We start from the raw sequence: 19,314 nt of genomic DNA on the forward strand, positions 1-19,314 counted from the left end.
GCCTAATGCTACTGGTGAACTTTCACAATTTTAATTAAGGCCATGTTCACACTGGGAAATTTTTTCCCATAAGAAAAAATGTGCTGCGGATTAAGAGGCTGAAAACGGATTTGCAGTTGTAAACTGTGGATTTGTGCGCATCCACCTTCTGCGGAAACTCCAGTAAGTATGAACACGTTGATTATTAATCCTCATGTGGAAAAACCCGTGCCGTCATTTATAACGAGGGTCCTGACACTTTTCGTTTTAGAACTTTTACCACCATGAAATAATTTTGGAGCATCTGGCCCGGGCTGTTCCTACATTACTCCTCCTAAAAATGTAAGACTAAACTGACAACTGGGCCTTACCCTAAATAGTCTGACGCTGTCAAAAGAGATTGGACATCATCACACTCCGTAGATATACCCCCCAATCTGGTAACAACCGCTTGTCAATTTATAAAAATTTTTGGAAAAATAACATAGTAACAACACACCACAAAAAAGATTCTCCGGCTTTACTATATAATGGGGAACACATCTATTTACTAACACAGCACCGACTGGTGGGGGCCCGACTCCCAGCACCGACTGGTGGGGGCCCGACTCCCAGCACCCCCTCCTGGCGATAAGCTGTGGTGCTCCGGTGAGCGCTGCAGCCTCTTCCTAGGGCAGTGATGTCACGTGCTTTGGTCACATGGCCTATGTGCAGCCAAGAGTTCCATTCAAGTGAATGGACCTCATTGCAATACCAAGCACATCCACTATACAGGTACGGAGCTGTGCCTGGCTACGGCTCGAGTGCTGTGGCCCTTTAAAAACAGCTGATCGGCAGGGGTGCTGGGTGAAGGACCCTCACAGATTTGATATTTCTGGGACAGGTCATCAATATTGTATTTCTGGAAATTCCCTTTAACAGACTAGCATATGGACACAATGGGGTGGGGTAGGGCATCCTCATTTAGGAACACCCTCTATGAGCAAGAACGGATCTCGCTATGGCGGATCCAGCCTGTCCATATAGTACAAGGAGCACTATAAAAAAAAATTACAGTCATGTAAATCTACATTTTCCACCTTTCAGCGCAGGAACCAGTTCATTATTTGCAGATTTATCCATTTAGCAGGAAATCAGGAAGGACCAAGGGGAAGAGACGAGATCCTCGCTAAGTCAATGAAGTTCCTGCCATCACTGTGCAGATGATGCGTATAATTATTCTGTATGACACTGAAGCTCCACGGAATAAGATGTTTGTTAAATTGTTAATCGTCAGCTTTAACCTCCTATCAGAGCTGGTTAATGAGAGAGGACGAGCGACACATAATGGATTCTCAGTCTTCACAGATGCTGGCGGTGGGAATCCTCAGGGTCGGGCGATGTTCACATGATAACATCTCCGGGAAGCACTAGTGTGCGGCACGTGCATCATACAATTCCAATGCGGTCAGCGTCTTCACCATGCCAAGCGGCGAATGGGGGAGAACACGGCTGATGGACGTGGTCTTGTAGGTGCTGTGTACTCTTCTAGATCTCATGACTTTGAAGAACTGAATTTGGGGAACTCACCATAAAGACAATGATATGCTACCTGACGGAGAGAGAATGTGACCTCTGGTGTGATCCGCTAATAATCGCCGCGGTATAGCTCCTGGCACGCTGTTGCTTTTACCAGGGGGGAGCCATCGCCAACCAGGCATTTTCCGGAAATGTAAATATTGCAGTAGTAGTTTTACATGGCGGCCGTTCATACGGATGATCCCTCCGTGTAACTACTATGGCTGCTCAAGTCCCCTGGAACAGGTTCATCTGTTAGTAAGCAGCGCCAGATTTACAGGATATGCCGTCTTCTGTGTATGGTCAGTTATGTGTTACTCTAACACCCTACACCAGGGATGGCCAACCTTTTAGAGACCGCATGCCCAACCTGCAACCCAAAACCCACTTGTTTATTGCAAAGTGCCAACAGGCAATTTAACCTGAATACCAATATAGTGCATCTTCCATGTACTTTATCATTTAGCTATAACAGCCTGCCTACATTCAATGCACTGCCTGTGCCGTTCATAGTGCGTCCTGCGCTGATAAATGGCAGGAAAAGTCTAAGGCATATTGGTACACCATGGACTATTTTCAGGGCGTGGATGCCCACAGAGAGGGCTCCGAGTGCCACCTCTGGCCCCCGTGCCATAGGTTTGCCACCACTGTCCTACACCATCTTGGTTAAACTGGGTTTTACGATATCTAAAAATAAGATTCAATGGGCTGAAAAAGGACAGAAAAATGTTATAAAGGGTATCTACCACTTACAAAAAAAAAACAAAAAAAAAAAAAAAAACACCTTTTGAAAGTACAAGAACCCCGACTGCTAAAACAAAGGCTGGCAGCTGAGCGCGGCCTCCTTCCTTCTGATCGGCTTTGCTCAGATGTCTGAGCGGATGGTTCCAGGTTCACAGAAAGTCTCTGACAACTGAACAAATCTTCTGACATGTCACGGTGTCAAATATATTATACAGTAGGTACCCTTTAAGACACTATCCTAATTCGTCATCATTTCTGAGGTCACTGCAGCGCCTGGTGGACATAGCAATCCATTATAGTGATCAGGGTCTGCTGCTACGACTGCAGCAAGCAAAAAACAAAAAAATAATAATACAATGTATTTGGAACCCCTGGCATTTTATTTTGGAGATTGGAAGAACCCTTCCATAGCCAGCAGCGGCACTAGGGCTAGCTAGGTCTAAAAAGTCAAGGCTGAGAAAATCTACTAAGAAGAAAAAAAAAACAAAAAAAAGAAGCATGGTCCTTCTTAAATCTACTTTAAAAAATAAATGACAAATCTCCCGCTGCTCCAGTAACTAATTTCTTGCGTCTCAATTCGCTGCCTTGTAAGGAACATTACATAATATACTCAATGCAGGCAACTCCCTGTAAGCGACGCCTGCACGCTGATAATGTGGCTGCGGTTCTTGAGCCAAGTCTCCGCGCCACAGAATAAATCAGGAAGATGTGACACAAGGACAGAGAGATCTGCAAGGCGGGTACTGAGGGCACACGTCCTGGAGGGGTATATGTAACAACATGGGACTGATGGGCTATAGGAGTCCTCCATTCTAGTAGGACCCCACAGATCTAACATTTATCCAGTGGTTAGATGGGACCTGCACGCAGTGAACTCTGAGGGGTTTTCCGGCTTCAAACCCCATTTTAGCCCAGGCCAGGACGATGAACCTAAAGTACAAAAAAAGGCACTCATTTTCTTCCTGCAGCTCCATTCCGGAGGACCTGGTTAGACCCCTTCTAGTCCCCAACTTGCACCCTTGTGGGGCTTGGGGACACATCACTACTAAGGCCAGTGTGATTGACCACAGTAGCGCACGTGAACCCGTCTGGATGTTTACATGCAAAGGTCATATGCAGCTTTTTGGACAGGTCACTGCTAAGGCCATTGATTTGCTGCAGCAGACCACATGGCCCCGCTACTGAAGTTCACACACCAGGAACCAGAAGGATCTAGACCAGGGATGATGGCCAACCTGAGGCTCTCCAGCTGTTGCAAAACTACAACTTCCATCATCCCCAGACTGCCAGCAGCTATCGGCTTACAGCAGGGCATTGTGGGAGTTGTAGTTTTACAACAGCTGGAGAGCCGCAGGTTGGCCATGCCTGATCTAGACCCTCAGTGCCGAAATACAGCGCCAGGGAGAAGGCGAGAGCCTTCTGTACTTTAGGTGCAGCCAACTCCTGGCCCTGGCACCAGAAGCTGGTGAGTAAGAAAAACAGAAGCAAAAATCTCTAAAAACCTATATTATAAAGTGAAACAGCACAGAATTCTAGGTCTAAAAAAACGTAATTAGGTTAAAAGATAGAAATATATTGACCAAGAGCGTGACGCTCACTTACCGGCCTCTATAATGAAGCGTGTGCAGCTGATGAGTGAACAGGCGTGTGTCATGTACTCCGCAGAGGCCAGCAGATTCCACAGGACGGGCTGCTGGAGGGTCAGACAGCAGCAATCCAGTACTGCCTGGAGATCCACGCTCAACGGGATCTGCTCATGCACGAGATGCCAGGACACCGCCTGCAGAGAGAAACCAAGTCACACGCGGCCAACATAACCTACAAGACGGGAAAAATGACTGTGTGATACATTACCTCCACCGACATCACCACAAACTTCACCACGTCCGCTTCCTTCTCTGGAGTTATATGCAAGGATGGAGGTATTTTCGGGAGAGACAGCAAATACTGCGCCAGCGCTCGACAGAGGGTGACAAGGGTGTGGTAGACGTCAGCATCACCTTAATCCAGACAGAACAACATGGTCACACCGTAGTCCGCACAATCAAGGCTGGATTTCATGAGTATAACATTATTGACCTATATGAGTTTTTTTTCGATTTTTGTTTGTAACTGCTCCAGAATTTGGTAAAAGGTTTGTTTTGGGACAGTTTTTTGTTGCACATAGGTCTGACTGGCACGGGTTAGAGCGTTACGACCACCAATGCCAGCCCCCCCCCCCCGGGTAGCCTGTACAGGCGGTCAGCTGATCACAGCCGAGATTGAGAATTCGGGGGCATGATGGAATGGTAAGTACTGCTGAGACTATTCTTTCCATAGGTTAACAGAAGCATAGATTTTAAGTAAAGCCCTGGAGAGCCCCTTTAAATGTGTTCAGAAGATGCAAATTTTCTTTATAGAGATTGTCTCATGATTAAACATTAAATTACTTCTTTACATCTCGCAAATTAGAACAAGTTTTCAATGGGAATTATTATAAAAAAAAAAAACACAAAAACACCTCATGCCTGTAGATGTTGCTGTTGCATGCTTGTTATGACGCCCCCTGCTGTTTTGGTTCCCTTCCAGAATTGTTCCCATCGCGGCCTGACACCGGATAGTCACTGCCCCAACCACCCGACACCAGATGTTTTGATCCGCGCGACAGTGAGATGCAGCAGAGGCCGTGGAGGCATCAGGAACAACTCGGGGAGTGGGGCAACTATAACCTGTATGTGGTGCCTGGGTACTTTGGAGCTGGATAACCCCTTTAATATTTAATGATCACTGTACTTTCTAAATCAAGTCATTTTTATTGAATCAATAAAAACAGAGTGTTACAAAAATCAATACGTTGTTTTTTCTTGCTTTATCCACCATGTGGAGTCAGAGCACAACAGTAACCGTACAAATATCAACACACAGTTATTATCCAGTATCTGTACATAACGTATATATATGTTAAAACAAATATTTGAAACAAAGAATTATAACTATCTAAACCCCCCAAAACCCTTACCCCCCCCCCCCCACCTTGCCCTAACACTCCCCTCCCTGATATCTAGACTTGATCTTGACGAGCCTATATAACCACGTGAGTATGAGATAACCAATCACTCCACAATTTGTCAAACTTTTGCAGACACCCTCTCTTCACATACACCCCTTTCTCAAGTATCATCATGTCATGCACCCTCCGTTCAAACTCGCTCAGTGTAGGCGGACTTCCCTGGATCCACCTCATAGCAATCAGTTTCCTGGCCACATACAGCAACCTCCCCACAGCTACCTTGACCGATTCATTCCCTCCAATCTCAGACACGTATCCCAGTACACACACCTTTGGGTCTTTTTGGATTCTCAATGTCATTCTGCTATTAATCATATTTCTTACCTCCTCCCAATAATTACCAATTACTGGGCAAGACCACAGCATATGTACCAAATCCGCACCCTCTTCCATACACTTTGGACACCTGTCATCAATTCTTACTCCAACCTTTTTTAGAAACACCGGTGTTTTGTACACTCTATGTATAATAAATAGCTGGGATAGTTTGCCCTGTTCGCTCAAGGACACCTTGGGGACCCCTTCCAATATATCTTCCCACTTGTCTTTAGACATAACCCCCACGTCAGCCTCCCATTTTTTCATTCTTGAGAGCGGAAATCCCTCCAGGAATTTTTCCAGTAAAAGAGCATACACCTGTGATATCAGCCCTCTTCCCCCCCCCCCCCTGTCGGGAGAACAAGCTTATGAACCACCTCCATTTGAGCTATCACACATCCTTTCCGCAGTGTGACCTCAAGGGCATGCCTCATTTGGAGATATTTATAGAACCATCCCCTAGGGATATTAAATTCCTGCTGCAGGTTTTGAAATGACTTACATATCTTATCCTCAATTAATTGGCCAATTCTCGTCACTCCATAAGTTTCCCAGTTCCTAAGTCCTGGTATGGCAAAAAATTCGGGCAACAGATGATTCTTTCCAATAGGGGAAAGTGCACTAATTCCACCTACACCTCTTAGCTGCTTCACCTTTGCCCAAACTTTTTTCATAAGTTCAATAAGAGGGAGTTTTTCTCTCCCCGCATGCATCCCTGAGCCTTCCAGAATGCCCATGAGGTCACGACTGCCCAACCAATGCTGCAATATCTGTCCTGTCACATCTGGAGCATGTACATCAATCCATCCCTTGAAATGCTGACATTGGGAGGCCAGAAAATAAATCCATGCATTAGGGACAGCCAGGCCCCCTTCCGACTTAGGATACTGCAATGTCTCCAGTTTGATCCTAGCCTGCCCATACTTTCAAGTAAGATCCCTAAATATAGAATGAATTTTCTTGAATCTATCCTGGGGGATCCATACGGGAGCATTATTCAGTACATAAAGCAACTGGGGCATCATAACCATTTTTAAAAGGTTAACTCTACCTACCACCGAAAGAAAGAGTCTACATCATGACCTCACTTTAAGCCTAAAAGTAGCCAGCAATGGAGACAGATTAAGGTCTTCAAAATCCGCTAGTCTCGGTGTTATATATAGTCCCAGATATTTGAATTTATCCACCCAAGGCACCAGGCTATCTACTTGTCTGCCTGACAAGGCCTGCCCATCTATTGGCATCAAAGAGGATTTTTGCCAATTTATCTGAAGTCCAGAGAAGCCACCAAATCTGTCAATCAATGCCATGGCCGCATCCAGGGACGCACCAGTATCGCCCATAAAAAGTAGAGTATCATCAGCGTACATAGCCACTTTATTGTGCAGCCCACCGTATCTAAACCCCTCTATATTTGTTGATAAGCGGATATGCGCCGCAAGCGGCTCTATTGCAAGAGCAAACAATAAGGGCGACAATGGGCATCCCTGTCTGGTGCCCCTGGCCAGAGCGAAACAATCTGACAACCCTCCATTAGCTCTAATTCTCGCCTTAGGACTAGAGTATAGGACCTTTACCCACTGAATGAACCGTGCTCCAAAACCCATAGTTTTCAAGACCCCCCACAAGTAACTCCATTCCACACTATCGAACGCCTTGGCGGCGTCAAGAGCAAGCAAGGCCCTGTCTCCACAATTATCCGCTGGAATATTTAAGCTAGCATATAGCCTACGGAGATTGATAGCCGTCGATTTCCCAGGCATAAAACCCGTCTGGTCCGGGTGTACTATAGTCAGAATTACTTTGGACAGCCTGTTCGCCAACACCTTCGCCAGGAGCTTAACATCAGCCGTGAGGAGCGAAATTGGTCTGTAGGAATCCGGTATTTTAGGATCCTTCCCAGGTTTAGGTATAACCACAATTATAGCTTCCCGCATCGAATGTGGTAACGAACCTGCCTCCAATGAGTGCTCAAGCACCTTAAGCAATTCCGGCAGTAATATCCCTTGCAGCTTTTTATACACCTCTACTGGGAGACCATCAGCTCCAGGCGCCTTACCATTCGCCATATCCCCAAGCGCAGCTTCCAGTTCCTCCAGTGAAATCGGCTCTTCCAGCCTTACTCTATCCTCCTCTGACAGCCTCGATAACTGTGCCTCCCCTAGAAATTCATTAAGAGCCTCCTCAGAACTAGAGCCGGTGGAAGCATATAGAGATACATAAAAGCTTTTTAGAATATCTAATATTCCTTTCGTGTCCTGGCTACTATTCCCCCTGTCATCTCTCAGGTCCTGAATACAAGAGGAGCCTCTCTGAGCCCGTGAAACTACCAACAACAGATGACCCACCTTCTCGCCTTCTTCAAAGGATCTCTGACGATAAAAACTTCTCTTTCTTTCTGCGGCCTGCACCAAATGACACCTCAGCTGCTCCTGAGCTACCGCCAGCGCCTCACTATTAATCAGGGTGGGGAATCTACCAAACTCTCTCTCCGCCTCAGCCACCAGTACATGCGCCTTAACATCCGCCTGCCTAGACCTAGATTTATGCTTGTTAATTTCTTTCATCAAGACTCCCCTCAGGAATGCTTTCATGGCGTCCCAAACACCCGGTACCGAGGCCGTCCCTGTATTGATAGCAAAAAATTCCTTAATCTCAAGAGAAATCCCGGACAGATCACCCAACACATTTAGCCAATGTGAGTTACACTTCCACAGCCTCGGTCCCTGTCTGAGCACCCCCAGACACAAGTCTATCTGCACCAAAGAGTGGTCAGACAACGACCGAGGATGATAGACGACATCCCCAACCAGTGGCAGCATTAGATCATTAACAAGGGCCAAATCAATACGCGATAACGAATGATGCGCGGCAGATCTGCACGAGAACTCACGCTTATCAGGGTCACGCAATCTCCATACATCATGTACACCTATTTCACCCATAATATTTCTGAGAGCCACACTCCCCGGTAAACCCCCTGCTCCTTCCACCCGACATCTATCTATGGAGTCATTCATCGTGCAATTAAAGTCCCCAACCATTAGCCACGGCAACCCAGGGAAGTCCGCCACAAAGTCCATGATCTCTCTTATCTATGGGGAAGCAAATGGTGGGGGCACGTACACAGACACCAGCACCATCTGTATTCCATCCACCTTACACACCACACACATATCTACCATCCGCATCCACACATTCCTGCATATGTTCATACCTAATGCTACTATGCACAATCATACTAACCCCTCTAGAGTGAGAAGAATGAGTTGAATGTAACGCATATGTCACCCAATTCTTACTCATCCAGTGTAGATTTTCTCCAATCAGATGCGTTTCCTGAAGACAACATATAGCCGGCTGAAACCGCCCCAAGTACTGAAAAACACACTTTCTCTTCCGTCCATCAGCCATCCCTCTCACATTCCAGCTTAAAACTCTAATCACCTGTGACATGAAGGAACTTCAGACCATACTTGGATCTCACATCCCATTCCCACTTCCTCAGCTCATATTTCAAGACCATATCTCTTCCCCCCAACTCACTACCTAATCTCCTGCCCCCCTCCCCCCCTTTCCCAATCAGATTTCTATAACTGGGGAACATTTTCCCTTTGACATCAACCTCACCCATTAAAACAGGGCAATCTGAGAGCAACTTACCCTCCAACATATAACAATCATAACAGTTTATAACACCATTCCTCAGGTAGAGAATCCTCCCCACATCTGAGAATCACATTTTTACTCTCAGCAACCTACTCCCTCCACAGGATCAACCTCGTGGTAGCATTACATAATACACTTCTTAACTGGTGCAACCTTTATAGCAACCCTAGAGTGCAAATGCAAATAAAAATTGAACATAAGAAACTATATCTTAGCCTCCTTCAAGTGTCCAGGGCTCCACTTCTCAATTGTCGCTCGTGGACGTCCAGCCACTGCGTCGCCTCCTCCGGATCTTCAAAAAATCTGGTGGATCCCAGTGCCACCACACGCAGTTTAGCAGGAAACAACATAGCATATTGTACTTGTAGAGCTCTCAGCCTTTTCTTTATGTCCATAAATCTGCTTCTCCTCCGCTGCACTTCATTGGAATAATCCGGAAATATGGACACTTTCACGGCCGCATGGGGACTCTGTGCGCCCGCTCCACCGCATACAGGGAAGATAGACCTTTCTCATGAAATAGCTGATGCAACCATTTCTTCACAAACTCTGTAGCGTTATCTCCCTCCGTCTTTTCTGGCATTCCTACAATCCGCAGGTTGTTCCTTCTGGACCTGTTCTCCAGATCGTCTGTTTTAGCATATAGAGCAGCTATGTCCTTAGCCGTTGTTTTTGCCGCCATTTGCAGAGGCCGAACATCATCTTCTATAGTAGACACCCTCTTCTCCAATTCAGAGGTGCGTTCAGATATCTTGTGTAGGTCGTGCCTAATTATAGACACATCTGACCTCAGGCTACCAACTTGTACAGAGAGCACCTTCAGGGTACTGTTACAGCTGGCCACAGCAGTCATAATATCTTTTAACGTGGGCTCTTCATTAGCCGCATCTTTGGGGCCTACGGCACTTTTAGCTGGACGTGCAGGGGTCAATGGCAGCCACTCCGCCGCATCCAGGGCCTCCCCATCCAGGGATCCGTCCTCTTGTTCAGAAGAGTTATGCACATCTGTCTCCTTCTCCTCTGCCCAGTCTCCCACACCGCTATCAGCGCGGGCAAACTTGCTCAACTTTGCGGCCGCACTCTGGCTCAGTTTGGACTGTAAGGCCGGCCCCTCTTCCTCCTCGGCGCCATGCTGGCTCACCTCCGGCCTGTCGTATCGCGGCCCCTTGTTGGATTTTCGCGGCATGTCGGAGCTCTCAAATTCACCCCCACACTCTCCGGTCTCCTCTCACCCACCAGGTAAGAAAAAATAATCGAAATAGACGTTGCTACCACACTAATGATCAGGATGCCGGCAGGAGCTGTGAGCGGTGCGTCCTACTCCATGCGCTCTCAGGCCACGCCCCCCGAGACAATGATCACTGTACTTTCAACAAACTTTGTATAAAACAGAACTGGTGAATGCAGAAAACTTTGTAATATACCTTATCAGGGAAAAATACCTTTTTCTCCCTCTAGCAGCTCATTCTTCCTCACTCTTCTCTACAGACCTAAATGCAGCTCATCCTTCTGTCAGCTCACAGTCCATCTGGTCTCTCAAGACGATTTACCAGAGAATGTTAGCTTAGTAGGGGTGGGGGGGAAGGGGGTAGGACTTTTTTATGATGATATATATTACAAAGTTTCCGATATTAACCTGTACGACTGATTTATGCAAAGTCTACTGAAAGTACAGTGACCATTTCATCTTGGGACGACCCCATTAATATAGCAAGTACATCGAGCACTGGATTTAGTGAATGCATGCTTTTATAATAGTCAGACTTTGTGGTGCTGGACTACTGGATTTTGTAGACCCACCACATACGGACAATATGAAATACTCTGCAGAATTACAGAATGCAGAATAGTCCAACGGATCCAAAAGGGACGTTCTTTTTGGCCTCTGTCTGAAAAATGAGGGTCTATGGATAAGGTTGCCGTATGCGCCTGGATGCATACGCCGAACAGAACAGAAAAAAATGACATGAACAGCGCCTTTTATATATGTCTGGAGGATGATAGTACGTGTAAATTACCTAACACCAAGCTAAGCTTCTCCCAGTAGGAGCTCCCATCCATGGGCTGCAGAGGCCGAAAGAGCTGATGGGTGGCTGGAAGCTGCTGAACAGTCTGCGAGATGAGATCCAGGACCACAGACCTTGTGGTTTCAAAGAAAGTGCTGTTCTGATCCCCTAACATTTGGTTCACTCCCAGCGACAAGCAAGGGGCAAGTAGGCTCAAATTAAACTCCTACAGTGGAAAGGAAACACTGGGTTAGTTTAATGCACACAGTAGAAGATTTGGCTCTGTTCACACTCTGTTCTGATGTTTGCAGCAAGCTTTCCCATATCTTTGCAGAAAAGAAGAGCGCAGCCTGCAGTGTAAGGCTACTTTCACACTAGCGTTTAAGTTTTCCGGTATTGAGATAAGTCATAGGGGCTCAATACCGGAAAAAAAAGCTTCAGTGTTTTCCCCATTCATTGTCAATGGGAACAAAACTGAACTGAACAGAACGGAGTGCTCCAAAATGCATTCCGTTCAGTTTAGTTCCGTTTCCATACCCTGCCGGATCCAGTAAAAACGCTAGAGTGAAAGTGGCCTTATTCTTCCAATCAGAGATATGAGAAGCCCAACAAAACCACAATGGACCCCATTTTATTCTCTGAGGTGCATCAGTGTTAGCTTGGGTCGCTTTGATAACGATCACAGAGTCACAGCCCATTAAAGGGGTATTCCTGTAAAGTAACTTAATTTTTGAAAAACTGCATTAAGGCTGCAAGCTGTGACCCAACCAGAACCGATACCTATACATATAACCAGAGCTTCAATTTACCTTGCAATCCCTCCGGAGGTGTGATAACACAACAAAAGAAAAAAGATAGGGAAAGAATGTATGGCTGGGGTCTAACTAAACTGGGGTATAATGACTTCAAGAATAAGCCCCATTAAAGAAAAAAAGGGTTGAGAAAATTTTGGGGTGCTGTCAAGGGTTTCAAGAAAAACAAAATGTTTTCCCCTCACCCATGACAGCACCCATGTGGACTAAACCATGAACTTAAAGAGGACCTTTCACTAGAATAAAACCTCTAAACTAACTCTACAGACATGGAGAGCGGCGCCCAGGGATCCCCCTGCACTTACTGTTACCCCCGGGCGCCGCTCCGTTCTCCCGTTATAGCCTCCGGTATCTTCATAGTTAGGCTCCACCCAGAGGAACCTGCCGGCGTCTCATTCTTCCATGCTGTAGTGGTGGCCAATCGCAGCGCTCAGCTCATAGCCTGAGAGAAAAAAAACCCTCTCAGGCTATGAGCTGAGCGCTGTGATTGGCCAGCGCTACAGCATGGGAGAATGAGACGCCGGCAGGTTCCCCTGGGTGGAGCCGAACTATGAAGATACCGGAGGCTATAACGGGAGAACGGAGTGGCGCCCGGGGATAACAGTAAGTGCAGGGGGATCCCTGGGCGCCGCTCTCCATGTCTGTAGAGTTAGTTTAGATTTTCTATTCTAGTGAAAGGGCTTCTGTCACCCCCAAAACACATTTTTCATTTTTGGGCTTGTTAAAATCCTTATTGAACGACTATTCCCTATATAGGGCTCTTACCTTGGTCTGTGGCTTTGTTTCATTAAAAATCGATCTTTTAAAATATGCAAATGACTTCACTACCAGCAAGTAGGGCGTCTACTTACTGGTAGCTGCCGTAAAAAACCGCCACCTGCTCCTGTTGATTGACAGGCCCAGCGAGCGCTCTCCTCCTCCGGCTGGTCCTGTCAGCATTTCAAATCCTGCGCCTGTCTTCATTTGGCGAAGGCGCTCTGAGAGCAGGACGCTCCCCTCCTAAGCACTCCCAATGACGTCACCGAAAGAGAAGACGCGGGATTTGAAATGCTGACAGGGCCAGCCGGAGGAGGAGAGCGCTCGCTGGGCCTGTCAATCAACAGGAGGAGGAGGCGTTTTTTTGCGGCAGCTACCAGTAAGTAGACGCCCTACTTGCTGGTAGTGAAGTCATTTGCATATTTTAAAAGATCGATTTTTAATGAAACGAAGCCACAGACCAAGGTAAGAGCCCTATATAGGGAATAGTCATTCAATAAGGATTTTAACAAGTCCAAAAATGAAAAATGTGTTTTGGGGGTGACAGAAGCCCTTTAAAATATTGATAGTGCCCTGGAAAAATAAGGAGAAAAAAAATACTCACTAAAACTTCAAAAAAAGAAAAAAAAAAAAAAGAAAAAAAAAAAGGATACAATATGTTTAACATAAAAACGTGATTTACATAATAGTTAATTATCTGAAGACACATTCCATTTAAGCCCCAGCAGCTCCTGCTCTGTTTCCTCATGGCCTCCTCCTGAACTGTATAGATGGCGCTCAATGAGTGACGGTCATCAGGAAGACAGGGACAGTAATAAACCATCTCGGCCCTCTCTATGGGGAAGGGGGGGAAAGATGAGTCCGGGTGTCACCGACACTCCTGCAGCTCCATAATCTCTGTTCACAATATTCTCACACCTGGACCTGCCAGGCATTTTAAGGCACCCGACGGGCCACACGTAGACAGAAGAAAAATAAAAAGGTGGGTGGTATACGGAAATGAGTTTATCACCCGAAACCAATACCTTGAAGTCTAACCCGTTATAGTAAAAAGGTATGAAAAGGGCTCTTCTCCAGAAGGAAGAAAAGTCATTCATCCAAATATGTGAAGCTGATGAAGGTTTATAGGGTAACCTTATTAACTCCTTGTTCTCCAGCACAAAATCCTCCAACCACCCTCATATATGTGTGTGCTCAGGTGTTTTGGATGGGTAGCAGCACCTCTGCGGAGAGGAGGCTAGATGAGGTGGATCTGGGAGGGACTGAAGGAAATGACAGAGGTTCCTGGAAGATGGCCAGGCAGCACAGAGGACCTGTATGTCGTCAGGTCCCTGCAGTAATTCCACCAATAATCTTTAAAAAAGTGCTTAGAGATTTAATTATTGATGACCTCTCCTTAGGATAGGTCACTGATATCAGATCGGCAGGGTCCGACCCCCCCCATGGCAGCAGCACAGCAGTAAGCAGGTGCGAACCCTATACAGTGGGCACTGCTATGTAGTTCCAGCGCCGCACAGCTGACTGGTGGGGGGGGGGGGGGGGGGGGGGGGGGGGGGGGGGGGGGGAGTCAGACCCCCACCGATCTGATGATCTATCCTGAGGACTGGTCATTAATAGGTAAATCTCTGACAAACCCCTTTATTCACCAGAAAATCTGCATAAATCTCAATAAATATTAGACTTTCGCAGATCAAAGGCATTTATATGTGGCTTTTAAAGGTGGACATTTCCTTTAAATTAGAGAAGAAGTCCTCACAGAGGTCCTACCTTGCTGGTCATGAAGGAGAGACGCTCTGAAGGAGGGATCCTATTCACCAATTCTGCTCCTTCCAGCAGTGCAGAATCGGAGTGTGTATAACACTGCGAGCGGACCAGAGACACGTACCAAGCCTGTCAACAGAAGACAAAAGCTATTAAATACAGCATTCCCATGAAAAGCACATCCACAGCATAGGGGATAAGTATCTGATCGGTGGGTAATTTGATGGCTGGGAAACCTCACTGATCGCGAGAACAATGCCCCACATTTACCCATTTAAAGGGAGCGGTGGTCGAGCATGCACACTGCCACTCCATTCAACACTATGGGACCGATGGTTATTTCCGGTAATCTAAGAAAGTTGAATGGAGTGGCAGTGCGGATACGTGCCCACGTGTTTGTCATGGGACAACACCTTCCCATTAACATTACATACCTAAAAGAAATTTAAAAAAAAGCTAAGAAGAACTTTTATTACAGGGAATTTCCCCAGGTGAGGAGTCCAGCAGCTTTGAGGGTAAGAAATTGGTGTGTGATAAGGAGGAAAGAGGCGGTGACCCCGTTACTGAATTGTAGGGTCACCCCCTACCCCTGCAAAACAGGGTCAGTGCACATAATGAAAAACAATATTGGGCATCCCTGTCTGCTTCGGTCATACGCCCTCTCTTTTCCAAGGGACCGGAGACCACCCTGATCAACCTCTGCTTGGTGCAGAGGGAGACCACCACATCTGAGGGTACAGGCACCTAGGAGGGATTATACAGGCAAAGTCGATGGACAGCAGCAAAGTGAGCGACTGTTAGGTGGAGCACTTTGTGACCACCCCAGTTTGCAGACACTCAGAAAAGGGAAGATACTGGTCACTCCTCTCATGAAAAGGGACCAGACCTTCAAAGCAGTCTTATAGTGGAAGTGCTGAATGTGACCTCCTCCTCCTCCTGCCTCTCGTCTCTTTTGCTTCTCACTTTGCCATTGGAGGAAGGGTCAGGGGTTAGGCAATATATACACCACTATATATGTCTGGAGTCTTCCTAAAAGATACCTCTGATTGAAGGCTCTCTGACATGAACACGGCTTTATGCCTATGGGCATTATTAGAAGTATGTTCCTATATCCACACTATAATCAAGAATACTTGTTAAAGGGGTTGTCTGGTTAAATAACCATTAGTGATCCCCTATACTCGTAGCTGTAAGGTTACCTTTGACGGTTTACTGGCCTTTTTTCCCTCCTGTGGGTCTCTGACGCTGCGATTGTTAAGGTTCTCTTTGCTGTGTCCCCCTAGGTCACTGCCTGTTGCTCTGCCTTATGATTCCACAAGACAGTGTGACTCTATAAGAGGCGTGAACGCTGCTACTTTGCACAGTACCTGCCTCCAAAACAGCCTCATTCAGCGACAAAGAATGCCCATCTGTGCCGGTGACGTCACCGGGCTCACTGCTAGGTTGAAGTTGCCGCTTAGCACAGTGATGAGAAGCAAGGTATGTCACCGGCACAATGGGAATGATACTTACACCACGTGATTTAAGGGGGAGCGTCTGAGGAAGGAAATTCAGGTATGCACCACTTATATGTAGGCTGCAAACACAAAGCAGCCTATGAGCAAAATATTGGACGAACCCGGACAACGCCTTTAAATAGGACATAATTGGTGCCAACTCAAAAAAAAAAACGAGATTTTTGTATAACTTACCAGTAAAATCTCTTTCTCGCTCTTTCCTTGGGGGACACAGAAGACCTTGGGTATAGCTCATCTCCATAGGAGGCGTGACACTAAGTGAAGACTGTTAAGCCCCTCCTCCACAGCTATACCCTCAGCCTGGAGAGAGAGACTGCCAGTTGCGTGTCCAAGCAGTGAGAAAAGGCAAAGTCCAACAAAGAACCAACAAGCCAACTACCCAACGGGTAACACAAACTCGGAAACCGTGTAGAGAAAAACAATGAATGGGTGGGTGCTGTGTCCCCCAAGGAAAGAGCGAGAAAGAGATTTTACTGGTAAGTTATACAAAAATCTCGTTTTCTCGCCCAGTTTCCTTGGGGGACACAGAAGACCTTGGGACGTTCAAAAGCAGTCCAAAAGGGGAGGGACCACAGCTCCAAGGCGAAGCACCCGAAGGCATCAAGGAACCGCCGCCTGCAGACCCAGGCGGACCAAAGCAGCATACGCCGAAGCCAGAGTATGCACCCTGTAGAACTCTGTAAAGCGTGCAAGGAAGACCTGTGGCCGCCTTGCTCAAATGCATGGCCGAAGCCCAATACCTCCGGCCCAGGAGGCACCGACCGCTCTGGTGAAATGAACGGTGACAGCAAAGGCAGAATCCTGCCCTCGGTGCGGTAACCTCAGCAATAGCCAATCTGATAAAGCGGAGGAAAACGACCCTGGAGTCCGTCAACTCTAAGCGCGGACCTCCAGGAAACCCAAGAGACCGAACGTCGACAAGAGTCGGAGATCTCCAAGTAAAACCGGCAAGGCCCAAACAACGTCCAAATCGGTGAAGTGTTGAAGCGAAAGGCAACACCACCTTCAGAAGGAAGGAACGGGATGTAGAAACAGCCCTGTCCTGGGAAAAGACAGAAGGCTCAGAACAAAAAAAGGGGCCATTCAGGCACCCGTCAGAGACACGACTGATACGGAAACACAACCGTACAGGACAGGCGGGGTAGAGAGAACTTCTGTAACGGCTCCAAGGAAAAGATTGGAGCGCCGAGAGCTCAGTATGTAGTTCCCAGGGCGGTACCGAAGGACAGTACAGAGGAACCCAAGAGCCATTTCAAGTAAGAAGGTCTTGACAGGCCCAGAGGGTCGGGGAACGCTGGAAGAGGAAGAACAGCGCTGACACTTGACACCTCAAGTAAAGGAATCTCAGTCCCAGGTCCAGGCCGGACTGGAAAAAAGACAGAACCATGGGGAGAGAAAAAGTCAGAGTGGGGAATGCACAGCTTCCCACAGAACCCCAGACAAAAAAACCATAAGTCTTACGACAGATCCTGGACGAAAATACAGCCAGGAGCGGACAATAGCGAACCCGCTGGAGTCGCCTGGCAAGCGGGCGAAAACCCAATGTGATCAGGCGCAGACCAGTAACACGGGCAGAAGTCGACAAAACTGGTCCAGTCGGCCCCTGAGCAACGTTGTCCCGTATCCACCCAGTGGGGGAGCAGAAGGACAGACGGAACGGAACCAAAGGGTCCGCCCAGTATCCGCCAGATGCCAGGACAAGACAGGCTAAAGTCCATGCTGATGTAGCCATGTTCTACAGTCCCGGTGTGGGAGATCAAAGGACAATCTGGACCGAAAGGTAGTCCCCCCAAGTTACCGAGAAGGTAAGTCTACAGCAGGACCATTGTCTTAGAATGGACCACGCAATCTGCACTCAGCGGGAGGACAGAACGCGGTAGACTCGGTAAATAGGCACAGCCAATACAGCCAGTGTGAACAAGGGAGACAGAACGAGGCCAAAAGGAACACCGGAACCATCCACATGAACAACCATGCTCTTCCCAGAGGGGAGGACAGTGAAGGAACAGCCTCTGAAGTCTGGCGGGACAGAAGCCACATCGGAGTGATCTGTACCGAGCGGGAGCCAAACAGAGCCAGCGAGATAAGGTAGTCGAGACAGAGGCCGGCATAACACCCTCCAACCGAACGGAGGAGTGGGCAACAGGGAAGCCATAGGACAGCTCAAAAGCAGAACCCTGCTACACTGCGAGATGCCCGGTTCACCGCCTCGCAGAAGGCGAATACCCTGAAGAACCCAAGGTGGAGGTCCTCCGACCTGGGTAATCGAGCACCCAAGAGAATTTGGGTGACCTTCCCGAGAAAAGCAGCCCGCACTTGGTAGCAGATCAGACTGAAGCGTAGAGGCGCCAAGAGGAAGGACTCATACCACACTACATCCGAAGAGGAGGAAATTTGAGCAGGCAAGGGAACCGCAGTCCTGCCAGAGCCAACAAAGAATTCGAGGGGCGCTCCAGACAACAGCACTCTCGACCATGTGACCACTAGCGCAGGGAAGCAATACCGCGGAAGGACGAATGGGCACGCATCTAGGAACCACGAACACTCCCTGGGATGAAGGGCCAACTAAATGAATGAGTACCACCCAGCTCCGTGCAGCATAGAGCAAGTAGAGCCCGTCCGGGTCAGGTGGACAGAATGAACTCCTTAGAGACGAGTGCAAGGCTTGCGGCAAGCATCGTATCCCAAGAAAACAAAAGTATGCCGCAGGAAGCAGATGAGGCATACGTACGAGCAGCTCGTAAGCAGTGAGAAGGTCAACCCACCTACAGGAGGAGAAGGCATACACGGCCCAAACAACGCACAAGAACGTCCGCTCACTGCAAAAGGTTAATTCAGCGAAAAAGGGGGCTCGCCACAGAGTGCCACAGCATGTACGTAATTGCAAAGTGCAACCTGCAAGGGAGTTATGCACAAGCCTAGTATAGCATGCGATGGAACGCAAGCAGTCCGCCCCGAAAGGGGGGAAATTGTATCTGGCAAACTGCAGTCGGCAAGAGTGCAAAGGCCGGTCCCAAAAGGGAGTGATGCCTAAGGCCGTACCTACTTCAGAGAAGCAGGACATACCATATAATCCAGCAGGAACGCAGGAGGTCCACCTAGTGAAAGGGGAACATGCACAGGGTTATCCTAGCATTAAGTGAGTG

At 47.6% G+C, this 19,314-nt stretch overlaps 1 protein-coding gene across 1 annotated transcript in view; it reads right to left on the minus strand.

Moving 5' to 3' along the window:
- HTT (huntingtin) overlaps positions 1-19,314 on the minus strand; it is a 241,769-nt gene that overhangs the window by 33,745 nt on the left and 188,710 nt on the right. The window contains exons 46-49 of the mRNA XM_040419177.1: positions 14,658-14,780; positions 11,335-11,548; positions 4,135-4,280; positions 3,883-4,060 (exon numbers count right to left, since the gene is read on the minus strand). Coding sequence (XP_040275111.1) covers positions 3,883-4,060; positions 4,135-4,280; positions 11,335-11,548; positions 14,658-14,780 — 661 coding nt within the window. The remainder of the gene's footprint in view (positions 1-3,882; positions 4,061-4,134; positions 4,281-11,334; positions 11,549-14,657; positions 14,781-19,314) is intronic.

Source organism: Bufo bufo, chromosome 2 (genome assembly GCF_905171765.1).
Source record: "Bufo bufo chromosome 2, aBufBuf1.1, whole genome shotgun sequence".
Classification (NCBI taxonomy): domain Eukaryota; kingdom Metazoa; phylum Chordata; class Amphibia; order Anura; family Bufonidae; genus Bufo; species Bufo bufo.